This window comes from Protopterus annectens, chromosome 13.part0 (genome assembly GCF_019279795.1).
Source record: "Protopterus annectens isolate FY-2018-M chromosome 13.part0, PAN1.0, whole genome shotgun sequence".
NCBI lineage: Eukaryota > Metazoa > Chordata > Ceratodontiformes > Protopteridae > Protopterus > Protopterus annectens.
The window spans coordinates 795,093,017-795,114,695 of record NC_056747.1 but is presented as its reverse complement, the minus strand read 5'-3'; the positions used below and the strand labels follow the sequence as shown (position 1 = coordinate 795,114,695).

Sequence of the window (21,679 nt, the reverse complement as noted above, 5' to 3'; positions counted from 1 at the left end):
TTCTCTCTTCCATTCACTCACTGTCTCAGCTACATGCATGTCAGGTTTCATGTCATTTCTGCTTCTTCTTTGACTACTGCCCACTCACCTGTTTTATACTAACTTGTGACACAGCTTTCTTCATTGCACCAAATGAAGTGTTGCATGCTATAGCAAGTTCAAGAATAAAATAACAGCAGATTTTTATAGCCAACGTGGTATGTAGGGAGATTGCAGAATCGGGAAGAGAGAAACTGGGGAAAAGCACAAGTCTTGCTTTATTTAGTGGCATATCCCTTGTGCTTCCAAAGCATATGTTAAATGTTGATGGCTGACTGGGAAACCTCAACGAAAGAGAGAAATTCCTAGTAAATAGTTTAAGGTTAGTAAGTACCTGTGTTAAATCAGAACTCTTTGCTGGAACGCTACTTAGTAGGGCATTTTGTTCTGGAGTCAAAGTAACTGATGAAATATTGAAGACTAAATCATTTTTGTTTTGCTGCTTGAAGTTATTCGAGTGCAACTCTCCATTGATTGCTGTTTGTGATGTACACTTCCTCTCCTTGACTGACTCCGGATCTCTCTTGTCTGTGATCCATAACTATAAGGAGAGGCTCCTGTAGAGAAAAAAGAGGGGTATTGGTAGGAACAAGATGCAGCAGCTACCATCAGTGGTATACTAATATAGGTATTCTCATGACCAGAAGATATCTCAGATGGAACAGCATTGTCAGTTGTTGCATTTAAGGTATTTTCAGCATGTTCCATATTATCATTTGCAGATGTCAGTCTCCGTTCCTCCCTTGGCCACACAAAAAAAAAAAAAAAAAACATACCTCTCCAAAAATCCATAATGGTTCGCTGTAACTTCAATTTGGTGGCTTGAAGTCTTTTTTCAGTTTTAATGTAACAGGAAATAAAGTGTAGTATTTACCTAGTACTTTAATAATACAGGACAATAGAAGCACTTAAAAACTGGGTGTAGCCAAAGACTTATTTTTTATGTGGATCTGATGAGCATTAGGAAATTAATGTGAAAAGAGACTTTGATAACAGTCTGAGCAGAGGGGACAAACTTTTATTAACTGTAAGATAGAGTGTTGGAAATGTCATAAAACAGGGCATTTTGGTGTGGATTGTGATTTAAATAATACAGAGCATGTTCATGATGATTTGCTTGATGAAAAAAATGAAAATGAAGAACAATTGCAAGTTGATATTTAGGGTTGAAAGTGAGGCAGAACAAAAAGAAATAAATCAACAGTACGTGATGTCTAAATACGGTTACCACCCATCCCGTTGTCAGCGGGACACTCACGGGTTGAGCCTTGTCATCCCGTTGCCCACACTGTCAAGCAGTGGGACTTAAGTCCCATTTTCCAATACACGCTGAATTGCAGTGGAAAAGCCGAAAACACTACCGTTTTTTCCACAGCAGTCCAGTTACGTCAACAACCCGGACCTGCAGGCTGATGTATTCCCTGTTAGGTCCGGGTGGTGTAAATCATGCAGCAATTGGCTGAAAGGATTGAAGGGGGCAGGGATCGACTTGCAAGAGCCCTACAAAGGTCACAGCTGTAGAGCGGTGTTGTATTAGCGCGTCTACAGCTGCCACTTGATTAAAGGACTGAGATTATTTGCTAGCTATTGAGCCAGTCAGCAAGCCAGCCGGCCAGCCAGCCAGTCTAGCAGGTAGGGAGCCTGGTAACTAGCCAGCCAGTGCAGCAGGTAGGGAGCCTGCTAGCTAGTCAGCCAGCCATTCCAGCAGGAAGGAAGCCAGCTAGCCCAGTGAAGACTGTGATAGTGGTAAGTACATAGTATTTTGTGGCTTTGGTTATTTAAAATGGGAATATTGTGGTTTATTTAAATTTAAGTTTTTAATGTTTAGGGGTAAACGGGGGTGTAGTATGCAGTGTTTAAACCTGTGCAGTGGTAATTTTGAGATTTCCAAGTAGTACTAGTTTAAAATGGGAATATTGTGCTTTATTTAAATTTAAGTTTTTAATGTTTAGAGGTAAATGGGGGTGCAGTACACAGTATTTACATCTGTGCAGTGGTTATTTTGAGATTTTCAAGTAGTAGTTTTTAAAGGTATAAAAACTGTGTGTGTATGTATATGTAATTATAATTGTTGTGGTTGTTTGGGTATGATTCGGAAGTGTTACTTTTTAAAGGTGAAATGTGTATAGAAGTTTTGTTTATTTCTGGTGGGGGGCAGTCTTAAAGATAAATGTAGTGCGATATATTTCTATTGTTGTAGCTTTTTCAGGGCACTTTCTGTTTACAGATAAAAAATTTTCGAGCATAGTTTGCACTTTTTTGTGTGGAATTGTGTGCAATTTAATGCTGTTTTCAAGACGTTAGGATATATTGTTTGGGTATTTTTTTCTATTAGTTCTTGGAAGTCAATGTGCATGTGGTATAAGTCTACTTTTTGAGGGGGAATGTTAATAGGGAACTTAGTGCATTTATTACTCTAGTAGGTACATGCTGCCAACCTGCCGAAGCGGTTTCAAGATCGTTTTCATTTATAGTTGTAAATGTGTGCATTTTATTTTTATGCTGTCTTTAATAAGGTTAAAATGTCCTACTTTGCTTGTAATGTGAATATAGGTGTGTTGCTTTTACTCGGTCCTGTTTATTGCATCATTGTGCTGGGTAAATTACTGTTAAAAGTTTATTTTTATTTCTCTTAATTGCTATGTTTTGAGGTAAAAAGGGTCCATAAGGTCTGCCGTGCATTGTAGTTTATTTTAGCTGCTCTTGCAAGAAGTACTTTTAAAAAATGTTTATGTACTTTTTTTTTTGTGAATGCTTGTTCAGAAGTTAATGCAGTGCATTTGGGATTGTACTAAAACATGTCATCGTTTCAGGATAGTTTGCTTTTATAAGTGGTAAAGTTTGTATTTTGTTTTTTTTTCTTAACTGCTGTGGTCAAAGGGTAAATCGGATCTATGGTGTCTGCTGTGCATTTTCATTCATTTTAGAGTGGATTTTTGGTACAGTGAAAATGTGTTTAACTTTATTTTCATGAGGGGTGGGGGGCATGTTCTGTGGTAAACATAATGCATTTTGTTTTCTACAAGCTGTGTTAATGTCAGTTTTCAAGGGCCAAAATGCCCCCTACGTTACCTCATTTATTATTTTACCTTTTTTAAATGGTTTGTAATGTTAATTCTCTTCCGCTCCATTCCTCAGTTCTTTCATATGCCAATGTTTTGTAAACCAGTTCTTTCATATAACAACCAGTTCTTTCATATGCCAGTACTGCATCTCCTTCAACACTTCTGGTGATGTCATGGTGGGGGTTTGGTCAGTGTCATTGGCCACACCCCCATGTCCCACTTTGGCCTTGTTAAAAGGTGGCAACCCTATAAAATGAGGCTATAAATGTACATACTGAAAGTAAAACTAGTTGTTAGATGGGCAGGAAATTGAAGAAAGTAGTGAAGAGTTGAAATAGTTAGAAATAAACGTTGTCTAAGAAGGGTGAAAAGGTAAGTGTTGTTAACCAGTAAGATACAATCCTAAAATTGTTTCTGTGAATGTGGACAGCATTATTAGTGATACTAGAAGGCCACATGTGTTAACTGTAGCTTTGTTTTTTGAAGATCCATTTTTTACATAATGGTAAACAAAGCTGGTTTGAATTATCACAAAAAAAGGAGCTGTTATGGAATTTTGGGGTGGAATTGTGTTCAAGTATAACAATATTGTTTTAAAGAAGTTTTAGATTACCTGATGTTTTAGGTATAAGGAAGTATTTGCAGCCTATGGGAATAATATATGTACATATGAATTCTAATAAGAAAGAAAAGGAAGACCTTTTTGAAGAGCTGAAAATAACATATAGCAATTTATGCATGGAGAAGGAGAGAAAATATGCATGCCTCATAACAGCATTGGAAACGGAACTAATTATGCAATTTTTTTTTAAACATTACAAGAAATATAAGGGAGGAGTTTTGTTACAGGATTTATAACCCATCTGGCTGTTTGGGCTTTGCCACAAAATAATACAGATGTAATGATAAAAGGAAGGAGTGAATAAATTTGAGAGTCAAAATGTGAATGAAGAGATATTAAATGAATACATGAGGCAAGTGTGGAAGGATCATATTGCAGAAGCTGCTTTGTAATTTTTTTGGGCAGAGTGGTGAGAAAGTTATAAAAAATATACAAAGAATATCTGAGGTTGAGAAGACTTGCAAAATAAGAAAAATACAGAAGTTTGGTTAAAGAATTTAATGAAATGATGAAAGAAGAGAAAGATAGATATACAAAAGAACTGACAAAAAATTAGGCAGTGTTTTCACTTTTTAGCAAAGAAAGTTAGAAAAGAAAGATTCATTATAAGAACTGGAGAATAAGAATGGTGGAAATGTATGAGGTCAAGAAAAAATAAAGTAACTACAGGAGAGCATCCTGTCATTAAATGCAAAGAAAGGAAACCTATTCAACACTTTGGTTTTTTGATCGTGTGTGACACACTTGCTCGTTCTCTCTCTGTGTATATATTTACTTATTTGTACATACATAATATGTATACACACACACACCTTATCACTTAACTCAGCTCCTTTTTAAAACCATAGAGGAATGCCCAGATGCCCACACAACCACTTTATCTCGTGGTTGACATAACATTAATAACTAAAGGCCCTTCTCTCTTCTCTGCCTGCAGTCCTGAATACGAGAAATCACTGTTTCAAATCAGATTTAATAGTACTTTAACAGAAAATGTGTGCTTTGCCCAGAAGGGCACACATTCAGGGGAAAAATATAGCTGTACTTACTGATGACATTTCTGGACTTATGGAAATTGATATGTTTGTCCTAGGCTTAACTAAAGCTTCTGACAGTGTCTCCCACTTGCTATTTCTCAACTTAGCTACTGCACTTAGATAGTGAAGGTACAGTATATCAAATGTTTCACACTTGTCTAAAACAGCAGCATCAAATGAAGAAAACCAAGTCATCACCCCTGCCCACTGTCATTAGACTCCAACATGTTTCCGTCCTTAGCCTCTTATTTTTTCACATTTTTTCTCAACCCTTTTGTTGTTTCAAGTTGAAATTAAATTTCATGATCTGATTCAGTCACTTAATTACAGAGACATTTCTTCTTTGCTTCTTCTGCTTAATCTTAATGGTGGTTTGCCAGTTAGGTAGTCACTAATATCTGGTCATGTATTGATCTTTGACATGGGGTTCTCAATTTGCTCTATCATCTTTTCCCAACCTACCCACTGTAGGTAGTCAGAGAGAGTACAACAATTGCTTCATACTTGATGACAATCACTTAGTTTTATTATTTGCTTGTACTCCATGTGAGGGGTGTAAATACTCGTTAAATTTAGAGTCTAACCTCTCCCACATAACACTTTAGTAAGCAGCTTATCACTACATGAGATCCATTTTGCTGATGTTTTTAAGAAATCATTACTTAAGCAACATATAATAAGTTGAACTAACTCCAGGCACATAACACTACACACTCAAGCACATCTTACTTGCATCTTCATCTACAACAAAAGCAAGACACTCTGGTTCCATGTCTGCTGCCAAAAGGACTCATGGTGCTATAGCCACACATGGTAATGCATTAGCTATAGGTGACACACTAGTTAGCAGTGCTAATGTTCCACACACTAGGCTGTGTAAGAATATGGTCACAGTCAGCTAATGTCAGGCAACAGGATTTTGGATTTGACCAGGGCATTTGGGTCCATTCAGGATGAATAATCCAGAAAAATATGACTGAGCTCTTAATGCGTGTGTCTGAGGCATGTAAAATCTTTACCCTGAGAAGTATCTTGCTTTCTGTGAGAATGAGGCTACAATTTCAAACAAAAAAAAAGTGATTTCAAAAACTGCCTTCTTAACTAGAGTTATTCCAGGGGGATCCAGGGAGAGCCGTTGTGTATCGGCTTGGGAGGTGATTGACAGACCATCCTGCTTTTCAGTGAGGGCCATCACCTCTCTTCTCAAGGCTTTTGCCTACAGGTTTGATCTTTTCTTAGTGTACTATAAGGCAAAAGTGGCTGAATGAAAAATTGAATGATGCTGATTATTTCCAAAACTAAGCATTACAGGAACGGAAACCTTGGTTTTACAAGATTATTACTGGTAGTAGATCTTCATATCCACTTCACCACATGCCATTTAACAGTAAGACTCTTTGGCTACTCCCTTTAAAAGCTTTGTATTCAACCCATTTTCCTCCCCTAGGGACTGGAACCAGATATGATTAGCAACAGGCTTTTCTTTTCAAAGTGAGCCTTATGAACTTTGACTTACAAGGTAGAAGGAGGAGAACAAGGAAATTAGATAATAGAGAAGTTTTTTAAATAAAAACAACAAGTATCATAACAGCAGCTGAAATAGCACTACAGCAAACAGTCTTCTTCTTCTTTCGGCTTTTCCCAGTTAGGGATTGCCACAGCGGATCACCATCCGCTCATGATTGGCAGTGGAGTTTTATGGTGTCGAGTTGCCAGCCCGAATCCCACGTGACCACAGGGAGGACATGCAGACTCCGCACAAAAGGCATCCCAGCTGAGGATCGAACCAGAGAACCTCTTGCTGTGAGGCGCCAACGCTAACCGCTGCACCACCGTGGCCACCCACATTACAGCAAACAATTCAAGTACAAAATCAAACCATGCAGTGTTATAGCAGTCTCTTAATTTGCAACTGAGTTTTGCAGTAAAATATAGATCTTAATATCTGTTGCAATGTATAATACATTAATAGCTGGCTTTACACACTATATTTTGCTGTAGCATTCTGAAGGTAGTGTGATACCTAATTTCTGTGTCTAGCAGTTAGCACAGAGGATTAAGGCTATAATTTGTTAATGAAGTATATCCCGTAGTACAAGGTTTGATTCCGTCAGCCTTCATTTGCCTGCTAAGTGACCTTGAGCAGATCACTTAGCCAGACGGTGCTTTGGGGCAGTTAGGAATTTGGGCTAGGCTCTTCAGTAGCCTACTGGACAACATGCCTAGTAAATGTGTGTGAACCTATGAACCTGTAAGGGTGTGACTGATACCATTGATTGGGGGGTGGTCATTCTGCCCATGCCACTTGTCTTAGTCTTCCAAAGGTATTTGATATAATTTTTCCATGCAGGCATTGTTGATAAACATACCAGCTTAAATATTAAGCCCTGTATTATTCAGTAGATTGCTAATTAGCTGTCTGATCATACCCACAAGGTGAAAACTGGATGGTACCTTCTTATCTAATAGAGTAGTCACTTTGAGTCACTTGGAGCTCTGTGCAGGGTCCCCTTCTCTTTGGCATCCACCTCTGTGATGTGTAGATAAAATGCCAAAGTTTGTGGTTGACCAAGTTTTCAGATGACTGCAAACTGGTTGCCATAATTTGTCCCCTGACATACTCTTATATTCTCCAAGAAGGGCTAGGTACAGTCCTCACCTGGTGTTCTAATAATGGCTTTAGACTTAATGCAGAAAATGTAGTGTAGTCCCATTTGTGAGACATGCCCCCCACCACCGATTATTACATAAATGAAACACCATTTAAGGTCAGCACGTTCCTTAGAGATCTAGGCACTTTCATAAACAATGAATACCAAATATTAATTATATCAAGGAGATATTTTACCATTGTCCATTTAATTATCAAATGTATATATATGCTCAAGATCTGAAGGTGTCATAGTCCCCCTAAATTCTTCCATTATTAGGCTGACAATTGAATAAAATGCTCTGATTGGTATGTATCTTACCAAACATGGATTTCATTTTTAAGACACCAGTATTACCAGTGTTTCCTAAGAGAATCAAATGACTAGGCTGTCTTAGCTATCCAGATGTCTTCCTAATCAAATTTATAATTTTATCGGAAAATGCAAATGCTTCTATTGCCATGCTCATAATGTCCCAGCTTACTTTGTCAAATGCTTTCTCTGAACCAAGACCCACCAACAGTAGTGGTATTTTCTTACATTCTGCTTTCCTTTGGAGCCTGTCAAATGTTTGCCTCCCCTCTGTAAAACCACACTGATCCATATCTATCAATTTTGGCATCATGTTTGCTATTCTTTTAGTCATTATAGACATAAACACTTTATAATCATGGTTTAGTATTGAAATGGGCCTATATGAAGCTATATCTGATGGATCTTTACCCTCTTTAGATATTACAACTATCACTGCTTTCTTCTGGGATGTTGGTGCTTATTCTCCTCTTAAAATGCTGTTTAAACAAAACCTCCCAGATCTGTATCAGTTTTTTTCCCTCCTTGCTTCTAAACTTAAACAGGAATACCATCTATTCCTGGGGACTTTCCTGTAGATTATTTATACATAACAATTTTATCTCATGTCATCCTATCCTAACTGTTAGTAATTGAGCCTTGCCTACCTCTAATCTTGGAATATTTAATTATTACATACAGATTTCAGTTTGTACCTTTTTTTTGATTTCCATGTTTCTCTGCTTTATACAGACATTAACAGAATTTCTGAAATATTTCTAATACTTCTACAGGATCTCTTGTTATCCTCCTTGTTATAGACTCCCTAAGCTTGGCAACAGCCCTTTCTATTGCCTGAGTCATTTTGCTAAAGGTTACTTGCTAGAGAAAAAGCTGTATAATGTTAAATATTTATCATTTACTAGCTTTCTGTTAAAATGTATTACTAGATCAAGCTAGGGGCCTTAATCCAGTCATTCCCCCTATGCACGAATGAGAAAAAGCACACTAATTTTTATTTTGTCATTTTATTTTAACCAGACTTTTGTTTTTTTCTTTCTTTTTTTACTTTGCAATGCCTACATTTCTTAAAACTGAACAAGGAGAAAGAGGGAAGAAGAGAGAAAAAACAGGAGCAGCTATTTACATTAGTATCCCCATTACTCTTAAAAATAACTGAGAAAACTGTACTTTAGGGCATGCAAAGAAAATCATGCACTATGAAAACAGTACCATTAAGAAAACATTTGTTTTATTTACAGTTTACTTTCTTTACTTTTAAGTATTTTTTTCTGAACATAAATAACATGAAGTGGGTCATATGCGTTAGACTCCCGTATAAGTTTAACAAAGTCCAAAAGAGTCCAATATTTCCAGATTTTCTTGTTCTGTCATGTTTCACAAACACAATTATTGCTTTGTCGCCACATATTTGTCAATTCCCAAGTTACTGATTTTATTCCTGTTCATCTCCAACTCCCAAGTCCTGTCTGTTTCACTTCCAGTGTACTCTGGTTTCATCTAGTCAACTCTTGTGCTTTTTTTCCTTCTCTCAATCATTTTTCATTGAAACATTGGAAAAGGTTTCACTGGCACAGTCTCTCTGTGGTCTTTATTACCAGAAGAACAAGAAGCAGAATCTCTTTCTGTTTCACAGCTCACTATTTGTTGGACAAACTTTTGTATTTCTTCCTTAGCATGTACTTCATCAAAAAATTATTTTGTCATTCCAGGGAAGACTACTTTGAAGATAGCTGGGTACAACAGTTTGAAGCTCATGCCTGCTTCTTGACTTTTCCTGAATAGTGGAATAAATTTGCTCCTCCTCTGGATGGTATACAATAAATAATCATTCTCCACTAGCACTCTGCAATCTCCCACTTTTAGTACTTTATCTTTCTGCCACAATTTTGTAAGAATCAACTCCTTCTGCTGGTAGGATTGCATATTTACTATTAAAGGTCTAGGTTGTTTTCTGGTAGTCAGGTTTGGAGCATACGCACAATGTGCCCTTTCAGTTAACATCTCCTGCTGTGGAATACCAGTCCAGTTACTTATTTGTGCTTTCATAAAATTAGTACACATTGTTCCTTCCAGCTTCTCTGGTACAGCAGGAAAGCTCCGGTTTTCCTTATGTGCTTTGTCCTCTAATTCTGTTATTTTTGAAACATCTCTTCTTGAGCAGTCTGATATTCAGCCAGCCTTTTCTTCATTTTGATCTCTGATTTTTGCAGTTTTATTACCTCATCTGAATATCTGTTTAAAGCTTCCATCATTTTTCCAGCCTTGTGTTGTTTGAGTTGATATATTCCATCAGTATGCCATTTATTTTAATTAGGTTTGTACATAGTTATCATACTTTCCTCTAGGTTTCTGGGAGTCATGTCTGGAGCTTGTGCTTCTTTTTGATGAACAACTGCAGTACTTTTCCCAGTCGGTATTTTTTCTCACCATTTGTAGCAAATTTTCCTTCGGGTCCTCTGTATTTCTTTTTTCCTGGCACCCAGGCAGTGCACTTACTAACCAGTTACTGAAATTTATCCAGAAATATAAATCCACTGGCTTTCTCTGCTAAATTTCTGTTTTCACACTTAGAACTAGAATTAAGCTGTTACTCAATGTGCAGCCATCTTGAAAGTCCCCAAACTCTGAACTTCTAAGTTGACATAAATAGGAATTCTTAAACCGATAGATGCATTATCCAAATGATTTCCTATTTGTAGAACAAGCTTCCCTTGCATTGTTACATGATGTAACACCTTCAGCTTAAGTCTTGATGATTGGATAGATTTACTTACGTCTGCTGCAGGTATTAGTAGTGCGGCCCTTGTCAAAATGGGAGGTAGACCTGTCATCCCATGGTGCATGCCTATCCTGTACTAATTTGGGACCCTATGAACCTGTTTAATTACCAGGACCTTAAATCACATTATATGCAGATGATATAACATTACTAAGATCCATTAAAATCTAAGTAGATGTTAGTAAAGAACTGCATAATAACCTACTATTACTTGACAGGCATCTGCAAAACAAAATTAACTGCATGCAAAGGTCAGAGACATGTTGCTCATTTCTACAATGTCCCTGAAAATTCATATATACTCACAAAACAGTACTCTCACTGAAGCCACAACAGCACTGAAATAGTTGGCCTACGGTTTGACCTTTAGCATGTTTTTTTACCAACCATGTGTATACCCTAATCCGGAAATTAATTATTGACTAAATGACATTTTAAAGGATTCATGATGATTCCTTGAAGGGCAAATACTTAAATTACAAGCATACAAATGGTTTCACTGAATACATTCAGAAAACTTTTTTCACCCTCTCAGCATCCTCTGACTTATATTTACCAGTTCTGCGGTTACACAACATTGGAGAAACGGCAAACTTGCTTTCAGTTATGCAGTGTTTTCAGCAAAACCATTGTACATTTGAAACTTTGAGAACTGACAGCCATAGAGTTTCATATTCCATATTTAAAGCATTTACTGCTTACTGTCTCTCAAGGGTCCAATGTTTTCTCATCATATCATATGTAAGCCTAGCACATACTCCAATTTCTGCCATGCAAAATCTGTAAATCTGACAGTGTAGAGGATCAAACCTCTAATTTCTCAAGAAACTGCTTCCTGTAGCCAAGGGTAGATGGCTTGATTCTCTCCTCCTCCATTTGCTTATTTCATGACTGAGCAAGTCACTTGATTTCCATTTTCTAATAATGTATGTTTTTTTTGGCAGCCAAAAACATTAAACCTAGCAAGGCCTTACTGTGTCTAGGCAATTGAGCTCCTATATCCTAGCTTAAAAAGAGTCATTTCCATAGTTACAATCATTTGTTCCCTCAAAATTTCTAACAAATGAAATTTTTTTTTAAATCTGCCAACTCATTACATTACCAAAAACATGTGTTCCCTATTACCTATCTCTTTCTTATCACACCTCCAGCAGTTAGCATCTACCTGAGGGAAAAAAAAAACAAAACATTCTCTAAGTCTGCTTGGGGTATAAAAAATACCTATGCAAACACTTTTGTGTAAAATTTCTATACATTCCAGACTTTGTTTTGCATAATTAGGAACCATACAAATGTGATCCCACTGTTCCTTTGCATATTGCCTTTCCATTCTCTCTTTCCAATAATTTATAACTTATTTTGGTGAGAACCCATTCTGAAAGTTCTGGCTGGATACTAAAGTAAAGAATATTGACAGAATTGTGCTAGTTCCTCAAAGTAAGCTGGGGAGGTGGTAGAACATTCCTTTATCTGATTTCTTCTTGTGAAAGTTTCTAGCTGCTATCTTGTCCAATCAAGAAAAAGTGAGGTAGGAATTTATAGCTTCCAAATTCTAACTTCCTTGAGAGGAAAAGAGATTAATCCCACATACATAAATGAAATACTCAATTCCTGCTTCCCTGCATTGCAAACTTATTCACTGCTCAAGTATTTTAGTTTAGGAGCCAAAAATGCTCACAGGATAGAGCCTTGTTATTCATCCATGCACAGCCCCTTTTTCCCATTTGCATATGGGGTCAGGCTGTCACTTCAACAGTGACAAACATCTAGAGCCAAGGTTCACACTAATGGGTGGCTAGTCCTGCCACAGATGATCTATATCACACACTCGCATGTACACTCACACCTATGCCCAGTTTAGAGTGTTCGTTCCATCTACTGTATGTCTTTGGAGTGCCTTGATTCATATATCCATTGTGTGAAAATACGGACAATGCACTCATCTATTGTTATCATAAGTACATCATATGATTTTACTTTCTTCATTCTGATTGATGTCATTTGTCCTGTGGTAAAAGTAGTCACTGTAATATTGCTGCACATAGCAGACTACACATCAAGCTATTATTTCATAATTTTAAGATGCACTGGAAACATTTTTGTTAGCTATTTTAGTTAGACTGCCGTATGAAATATTAACTAAAATATGTAAAATACAGTAAAAGATGCCACCTCAATGCTGTAGATGAATAAAGCCCTGACTGAGTTGCAGACAGTCCAGAATCATTTAGTGACCCATGCACTGCAGGAGCTGGCCAGGGAGGGTAGAGTTAACAACCAATATCCACTTGCCCGTCTTCTGTGGAGGCAACCTGGCCCACTGCACAGCTAATGCCTTCTGTTAAGATGGATGGCATAGATTATCATACAAAAGGGCCGAGAGGTGTGTAATGTATAAACTTTTGATGCATCACGGGATTGGATGCATGTGCAAAAAGAGTATGGTTATTTGAGCCTGATGTTGTGGGAGTATGTGTGCCTCAGACTGCGACAGTGAAAGAGTTAGTGAAAAAAAGAATGTTCTCCTTGCAGGATGGTGACCACAATCCTTAGATCTTTCCTCAACTATAGTGACCTAGAAAACTGGGGAAAAAAAGGGGATGAATAAGCCAGTGGAGGAAGGGGAAGTTAATGTTCAACAACAGGGAGAGGAGAAGAAAAGAATGTAAAAACAGTATGTATACACACACAAACACATATATGTAAGTTTGTGTGTGTGTTTGTGTGTGTGTGTATATGTATATATATATATATATAATATTATATATATATATATATATATATATATATATATATATGTGTGTGTGTGTGGGTCCACTTTCTAATCTCGGAATACTGAAGTCTCAAATTTCAGTATTTTGAGACTAGAATGTCGAAACCTCAAAAACACGAAACTACAAAATTATGAACGATAAAAATATTGAAAATAAAACACAAATAAATATCCGACCCTCCCCCAAAAACAACATATGAACAGTAAATAACTAAAAATAACACCAGCATACATTTCTGTGGGGGTGAAGCCCCCTGCACCCCATGCACTCCAGTTACTAAAATATACCAACGCCGAGGCCGCATTAAGTCGAAAGAAAGAAACACAAACCTTCCTTTACTTGCCCTACACTCCCATTGCACACAGTCATATTTACACTCACTAATACACAGACACACTGCACATGTACAAAAATCATTACATTCAGCACTCACACATGTACCTACCCCAACCTACGTCTACCACTCCCCACAGCAATTAAACATTAACAAATTTCTGCCAAACCTCTTAAAAATCAAACACCTACCTGAATCTCCATACATAAATGAACATTGGCCGCCATACCACACTACCCTTAAAGAGACAGAACATACTCAGTTACACACCTAAGCAAATTTAGCAGGAATTCAGGAAACTGAGATTCGACAAAGTGCAGTTTCGAACAACTGCACTTTCGACATTCTAGTCTCGAAATACTGAAATTCAAGATTTCAGTATTTCGAGATTAGAAAGTGGACCCATATAGATATATATGTATGTATATCTTATCTGTGTGTGTGTGTGTGTGTGTGTGTGTGTATGTTTGCACACGTGTAAATCTACAGTAACAGGCATCTTGAAGTGACATTTTACCAAAACATCAAGGTTATGTTTTTTTTTTTTTTTTTTTGCAATATTTGGGTTGTCATATAACTTGCCATACATGGACAACCTTGGAAATTGACTAAATACTCCTCATTCATGTGGATGTCACCATGTTATTTTTATTAGCCATATTTGAAAGGATAAGAGGGGAAAAATAGCAGAATCGTTGGTGTACTGCTTGAAAAGGGTAAAATGCTTAATAATCAAAAGACAGAAAAATAGGGAATAAAGATGACTGAACAGAGATTTTTGCTCCTGTTAAATTTAACAGTGAAAACATCCGCAGATGGCCACCACAGGAAAAAGTAATCTTCTTAAAGGAAGTTTATTTTTGAGAGCTTTCATCCACAAGGGACTTCATCAGAAAAAAGATTAAATTTACCACTTTTTACAAAGTTTAAGATGGCCAAATATTTTTATTATATCTTTTCAATGTGATTTTTTTTTTAGAGAGCACCAAGATCTCATTAAATACACAGGAGGGTGCCACTGTGGAGCTGTTCGTTTTGAAGTCTGGGCTTCGAAATCTCTCCATGTTTTTGACTGCAAGTGAGTATCATTAGATACATGTTTTAAATGTTCAGCAGCAGTGTTGTACTTACTGTTTTGGTTTAATATGTTGCTGTTAGGTTAAGAGGCTATGAAAGAAGGATCAGCAATGGTTTCTCTCACCTTCCATCACTTAACCTTTGTCGCATGATGTTTTATTTTCCCTCTGACTGCAGGGATGTCCTTAATAGGCAACAGGTTACAGTTATAAAGGCAAATCCTTAAAATTAGATTCTCTGAATCAAAAACAGACAGATGTCTCTCTGAAACAGTACTTGAGTGGCAGAGGGTTTCCCCGACACCTAACCTACTCCATTGTAGCTTAAAATATGTACATAATTTTATCTATGAAATAGCCACAACCCCTAGGGAAAAATGTATTTTAAATATTGCAACAACTTCACAGTGAAACTGAAAATAGCCCTTAGCATCTTCTGAAAGCCAGCTGGATGGGACACACTTGAGATCTCCTGTCTGCAAAGCACAGTGACCCAGGTTTAGTTAACAACTATCTTGCTAAAGGATTAGGTAGGGAATGATCAAGGCTCATCATGTCATCCCTCATGCCTCAGGGGAAGGGAAGATTTTTGTGCTATCTACTGTTACTACCTAAGGGAAAGCAGGGGGGGGTCAGCAGTTGGTAGGTAACACGAATAGTGGGACAACAATAGATGTCTCCAGCAAAGTACTTTCACTGTAGTACATACAGACTTCTGAAATTCATCCTATTGAATGCTTCGTATCCTCAATGTAGACATAAGAGCTAAGTATGGAATATTAAGAAAGGAGTAATGCCTCAAAGAGGTCCCTGCTATACCATTTTTACTTGTCCCGCATAAGAGGCATATGCAAAAAAAGAATAAATGTGTATATTTTGGATCACTGATCATTGTCCTTTGGTCAAGAGGGAGGAAAGAACCAAAAAGCATTCTAGGGGAAAAGAAGTAACAACTCTTCCATTGTTTATCAGTCACTTTTGTTCTTCATAATGTCTTGCTTTGAGCTGTTACTGTAGCTTATAAGGTATTCATTGGCCAGCCATTCAGTGAAAACAGTCTATACAGAGGCACAGCACAAGAGCAGTACTTGTGTAATGAATGACATCGCTGATAATTCTTGGATATGAGGCAAGTCATTAGGTAGCTACATTGTGTTATGATTCATTATGTGGTTATGCTGTCAGCAAACAAAGCAGAAAACAACAAAAAATCAGTCTTATCAGTTATCTGGACTGAATGTTGTGAAAATTGAGAACAGGAAGATATGGGTAATATTTTAAGGTGCAAGAAAAATAGATTTGTTTGACAGGTGTGGAAAAGACTGAGATAGGTCTCTACAGAGTGATTCCTGAATCACACTGCAGAGTTAATTTAGACTTGCCACCATTTCCAAAGAAGAGCACTGGGCTTAATGGCATTAGCTGCCCAGTCTCTAACATTTACATGCATCTTCTCCAGTGAGTCTGCTAATTGTGCTATAGCCACTGCCAGCAGAAAACTATGGCAGAATAGTGGTCTTTGAATCACTCAGGCTTACCACGATGCAGAACCCTTTTGTATTATAGCTTCTGCATCATTATAAGCCTTTCTGAATTCCAGGCAAAGTGTATATACTGTGGTGATAGTGATCCATGCAATGGGATTTGCTCAGCAAGAGGAAAAGTATGCAGCATATGAAAGAAATTAAACCACTTTGCAAAGGTGTACAGGAGTATGGGGTGCACTGCAAAAATAAATACCCACAAACTGAAGCAATGTATATATTGTTATATCTTTGTGCCAGAATCACTCTACATTTCTTATTATATTTTAATTTGTTGTACCCTTAAATGGCGTTAATGGTTGCTGTTCTTGACATGCTTTTGTTTCTCAGTCTTTGTTTCCATAAAGCATTTTGTGACATGAACATATATAACACAGTCTAGACATAATAAATTAGGTGGTTTGATTCTGCACTTAGAGTGATAATACTGAGTCACAAACTTTTTAGACTGTGTATAGAACAGTTCCAGTATTTCTTTTCATTGAATTATTCTGATTTTTGTTAGTTGTATGCTGCTAAAATCTTATTCCATGCATGCATAGTAGGTGGATTTGCAGAATTGTGTGCGTTAGTTGTATTTCATTAAGTAACTTCAAGATCCTTAACCACACTTTTTAGGTGTCAAAGCAAGTTTAACAGTTCTTCTGATTCATCTGTGACTGAGTCACTTCAAGCAGCTATGTAGATAAATGTGCTTGTAATATTTCATACCATCCTTAATTTGCTGCCTTTACAAAGATAACACAGATAAAAGAAACGTTTCACTGGCCAAAAATAGGAGTCTTTATCAGCTTCTTAATGCAGTGTTGCAGTAGAGATGTACAGCCCTGAGATGTTTGAAAAAGAGCTACAGCAGGGACTGGCTTGGCTGTCAGACCCCATTAACACTCAAGCTAATAATGTGAAATAGGTAAACGATTATATTAAGCATAATGTATATTATCTTCATACATAGATGTTTCTCAACCTACAAATATGCTTGACAGCAAATAACATGCTTTTGTACAAAGAAGGAGATAAATGTCTTGCTAATTCTTAAATTCCTTATTTAAACTATATGCCTCTGACATTTATGATGTGAAGAAGCAGCACAGGAGTTCCGTATGCAAATCAGAAGATAATGACTGTTCCCTTTGGGAGCAACACTATGAAAGTATGGATGTTTGTTCACTTCTGCTGATCTGTTATTATCAGATTTAAAAATCAGTTAAAAGGTGAGACACAATCCCAAAAACACGTGTTTCTCTTAATTGCCACCTCTCATTTCCCCAACAAGTCAGTTTTCATAAAATTTATAGATGACCTCAGATCTCAACTCTGTCTGTTATTTCATTCTTTCCTCTTTATCTACACAAATACAACCCACTGTATGCATTTCATTTTTTCAACAGTATACTGCAAATTCCTACTGCCTATGTAGTCACTGTATATTTCTATTGATTTCTTACTCAAGTGCTTGTCTGTTATTTTGTCTGTATAAACTCCTTTATTATTTCATTTGTGTCCACCTTTTGTTATTTTTTTTTGTAATTAATTCAATTATGTATTGTCATGTTTATTGGAGCTTTTCTCCCCAGGCCTCCACTGAAAATGGGCTCATTCTGACCCAGTGGACTTTCCTGGTAAACAAATGTAAATAAACAATAAATAATAAATGAGCTGTAAATGGCTGGTATTCATAAACATGGTAGACAGTTGTGCAGGGCTGGTATGCGAGTCGTATTCAAATTCAAAAACATTCTGTTAATTTAGTGCTGATCTTAAACTTCTCCTTACCTTGGAGTCCAGGTACACACTAGGATAGCAAATTAAATTCCTCCCTGTGTTGTGTGATTCACAAATGTGTTAATTGTGGAGAATAGTGTGCAGGTATACATGAATGTTCTGGGGCTACAAGTGCAAACCATGCACATCTAAAACCGTACCAATTTACATCATTACCAAACTGCATTGATTTTAAGTTCAGCATACCATGGAAGAAGAACAGCATCACTATACAATTCATACAAATTTCTTTAAAAGTCAGTGCATATGTATAACATATAATGCACATTTATGTATATATTACACTTAACACCCCATAGGTAGGGGTATAGTGCACAGCAGCTGAGTGTATAGTTTACATCACAGAGCCCCACCAGTGGGAGCTACAGCACAACTGGATCCCCCTCATTAACATATTATACAAATGTAATCAACTCTACTGTCATGGCTGCAAAGACTGAAAACTGTACGAATTTCTCCTTGCCGTGACACTGAAGCAGGGAGCACTGAAGGCATTGTGCTGTGCTGCCATCTTTACCTCTCAAAGATGAAACAACTGCAACTGTAGACTGTGGTTGTTTTTTCTTTATGCAAAAATCTATCAAGCAACTGGGCAACACTGCAGCTGGTAATGCTGAGCATACTCTGAAAGTGTTTGTCAAAGCCATACCTTCCTCTATTCTAAATTCTGATTAATTGTTACATAAATTTATAGTTTCACTACTAATATAACATAGTCTGCATTGTGTTCTGTCATATTTACATACACAGCTATGCAGCATGAATTTGGACTTCACTATGATATACATAGGTAAATATTAAGCTATCAGTGTGTAGACTATTGAAAGCCTTAACAACCAGAAGTCAGAATCAAACCCTGTACTTCGCATCTGTGAGGTAAAGACCATAATCATTATGGCATCCCCTCTTCTGTGTATTACATGGGGATTTCTGTACAAGTCTTGAGTTTTATTATTAAAAGAGGTCACACCTACTGTTCATCTTATTTTTTTCAACAAGAAACATCTTTACCTATGTCATACACGATAATTAGTCACACATTTATATAAATGAAAACAAGCCATGCTGACATAATTTGTTGTAAACATTACACATCACAAACCATACTGACATCATTTTAATTGCAGCCATTATACATCACTTAGTCAAACATTACGTATCGCATTCAAATCCTGCCTTTTAAACCTCATTCCTCCTCTGCATGTATTCCCACAATTCCCATTTTTTCTATGTAATTTGTTCCTACCGTTTTTTAAAGATCCCAGTCTCAGTTGTTTTATCTCTGTTACTATATTCACTATAGTCATTTAGACTTTGATTTCCATTTTCTAGTAATTGCTTTTTTGGCAACCACCATAATTAGACTCGGCAAGGCCTTACTATGTCTAGGAAGTTCAGATTCTGTATCGTAGCTCATAAAAATAATTTCCTTATTTACACCAGTTTGCTCACCCATTATCTCTGACAGAGTAGTCTTCAGGGAATCTTTGAAGTCTGCCAACACGTTACACTCCCAGAAAATATGGCCTAGTTACCTCTTTCTTCCTCATTACACCTCCAACATTTGCTGTTTACCTGAAGAAAAATTCTTTGCAGTCTACTTGGGGTATAAAATACCCGTGTAAACACTCCCAAGCAAAGATCCTAAACCTTGTAGACTTTGTTGCATATTTTGGAGACATACATATGCCCCCATTGTTTCTTTGTGAATTGCTTACCCAGTCTCTCTTCCCATTCCTTTCTAACATCCTTTGATTGATTCTTATAGTTATCATGTAATATTTTATACGCTGTACTGATTATTACTTTTTTAATGGCAACTTATTTTCTAGATTCTACTAAAAACTCTACTAGTGCTGGTCTTTTGCTTAGGATCCCCCTATTTTTGTTTCATTGCCTATACTCTGATATCAATCCTTGATAAAGAAGGCAACCTCCAGCAAGCAGTGCAAATAAATTCTTGGCCTCTTCCAATCTATTACCTTTCCCTCTCTGATTATTTGCTCCCAATACCTCGGTTCCTTTGCCAGTTTTATCCAATAAATTTCAGCCCCTTTTGCCTGTTGTCTGCAGCCCTAATTCAATCATCCCTATTGGCAGACTCTCCTTTCTCCATTCCCATGTTGGCTTAGTTCTTAGAATACTTTCTGCTACTTTATGAATGTAATATTCTTTATGGTTATTATTATTCTCCTAAAAAATCTACATCCACAATCCCAGTCTGTGCTTGCTCCTTGAGCTTTTCCCCATTTTCATCATCATCATCACTTCCCATTTTGAATTATAGGTGTCTGCTTGTGCTATGTAGAGGAGCCTTAACCGTGTAGTTCTCAAATACCCCTTCAAATCAGGTAATCCCAAACTGCCTATATTGGAAAAATCAGCTTATCCCACTAACTCTTGACATCTTCCCCTCCCAGATAAAATCCTTCAGCTGTTTATTAATTGCTATCCACAACTTCTCTAGTTGATAAAAAATTTCCTAACCTGTGCATAAAACTTAAAAGGACTACAACATTTTAACTGCTTGTATCTTGCTATCCATTTCCATATAACAAAGCTTCCAATTTCTCAGTTTTTGTGTTGTCTTTTTAGTCTGTTCCCACATATCCGTAGTTGCCACACCAGAATCCTTCTCAATCCACACTCCTAAGTACTTCATTTTATCATGCCCCATAAATATGGATATTGTTGAACCAATTCTTGTGTGGGTACATAATTTACAGTTATTGCCTTTGTTTTAGCTTCATTAATTTTGTATCCCAAAAAAATTTGAAACTTCCTCAGAATGTTCCACAACACTAAAATGTCCTTTTCTGGTTTAGTCAGATATAAAATAATCTCATCTGCAAATAGAGCCAACTTTTCATGACTACCATACCAATTTTATCCTTGAATTTCTGAGTTCCTTATTTTCTTTGCCAATGGTTCTAAATATAATGCAAATAAAGGGGAAAGAGGACACCCCTGTCTGGTTCCTCTGCTCAAACAGAAATTTTCAGAGAGGAACCCACACACTTTAATTTTCACCTCCAATCCCTCATACAAACTCCTAATCATCCTTATAATTTTATCAGGGAATGCAAATTCTTCCATTGCCCTGCTCATAAACTCCCAGATTAATCTTTCAAATGCTTTCTCTGCATCAAGACCCACCAACAACAGTGGTATTTTCATATAGGTATTTCCTATGGATCATCAGTATTCTGTTAATGTCAAATGTTTGCTTCCCCATCCACAAAACCACATTGATCCATATCTATCTATTTTGGCATCACCTTTGTCATTCTTTTAGCCATTATCAATATAAACATATTATAATCATGGTTTGTGATTGAAATGGGCCTGTATGAAATTGGATCTGATGGGCCTTTACCCTCTTTAGGTATTACAGCCCCCACCACTTTCTACCAGGATGTTGTTGCTTCTCCTCCTCTTAAAATACTGTTAAACAAAACCTTTCATATTTTTATCAGTTTTTCCCTCCTACCTTCCAAACTTCCACAGGAATATCATATATTCCTAGATACTTTCCTGTGGATTGTGTTTATCTTGCCCCAGGATTTAATAAAATCCATGTAGGCACTGTGTAGAGCCTACACGGAATCTATCCATGTTCCTGGTCATGGTTCCCCCTCTGCAGCGCACCATGCCTATT

General features: G+C 37.0%; 1 protein-coding gene across 1 annotated transcript in view; it reads left to right on the top strand.

Annotated features, from left to right (window-relative positions):
- CENPV (centromere protein V) overlaps positions 1-21,679 on the top strand; it is a 285,582-nt gene that overhangs the window by 55,184 nt on the left and 208,719 nt on the right. Inside the window, exon 2 of the mRNA XM_044054522.1 lies at positions 14,596-14,694. Within this exon, the coding sequence (XP_043910457.1) occupies positions 14,596-14,694 (99 nt within the window). The remainder of the gene's footprint in view (positions 1-14,595; positions 14,695-21,679) is intronic.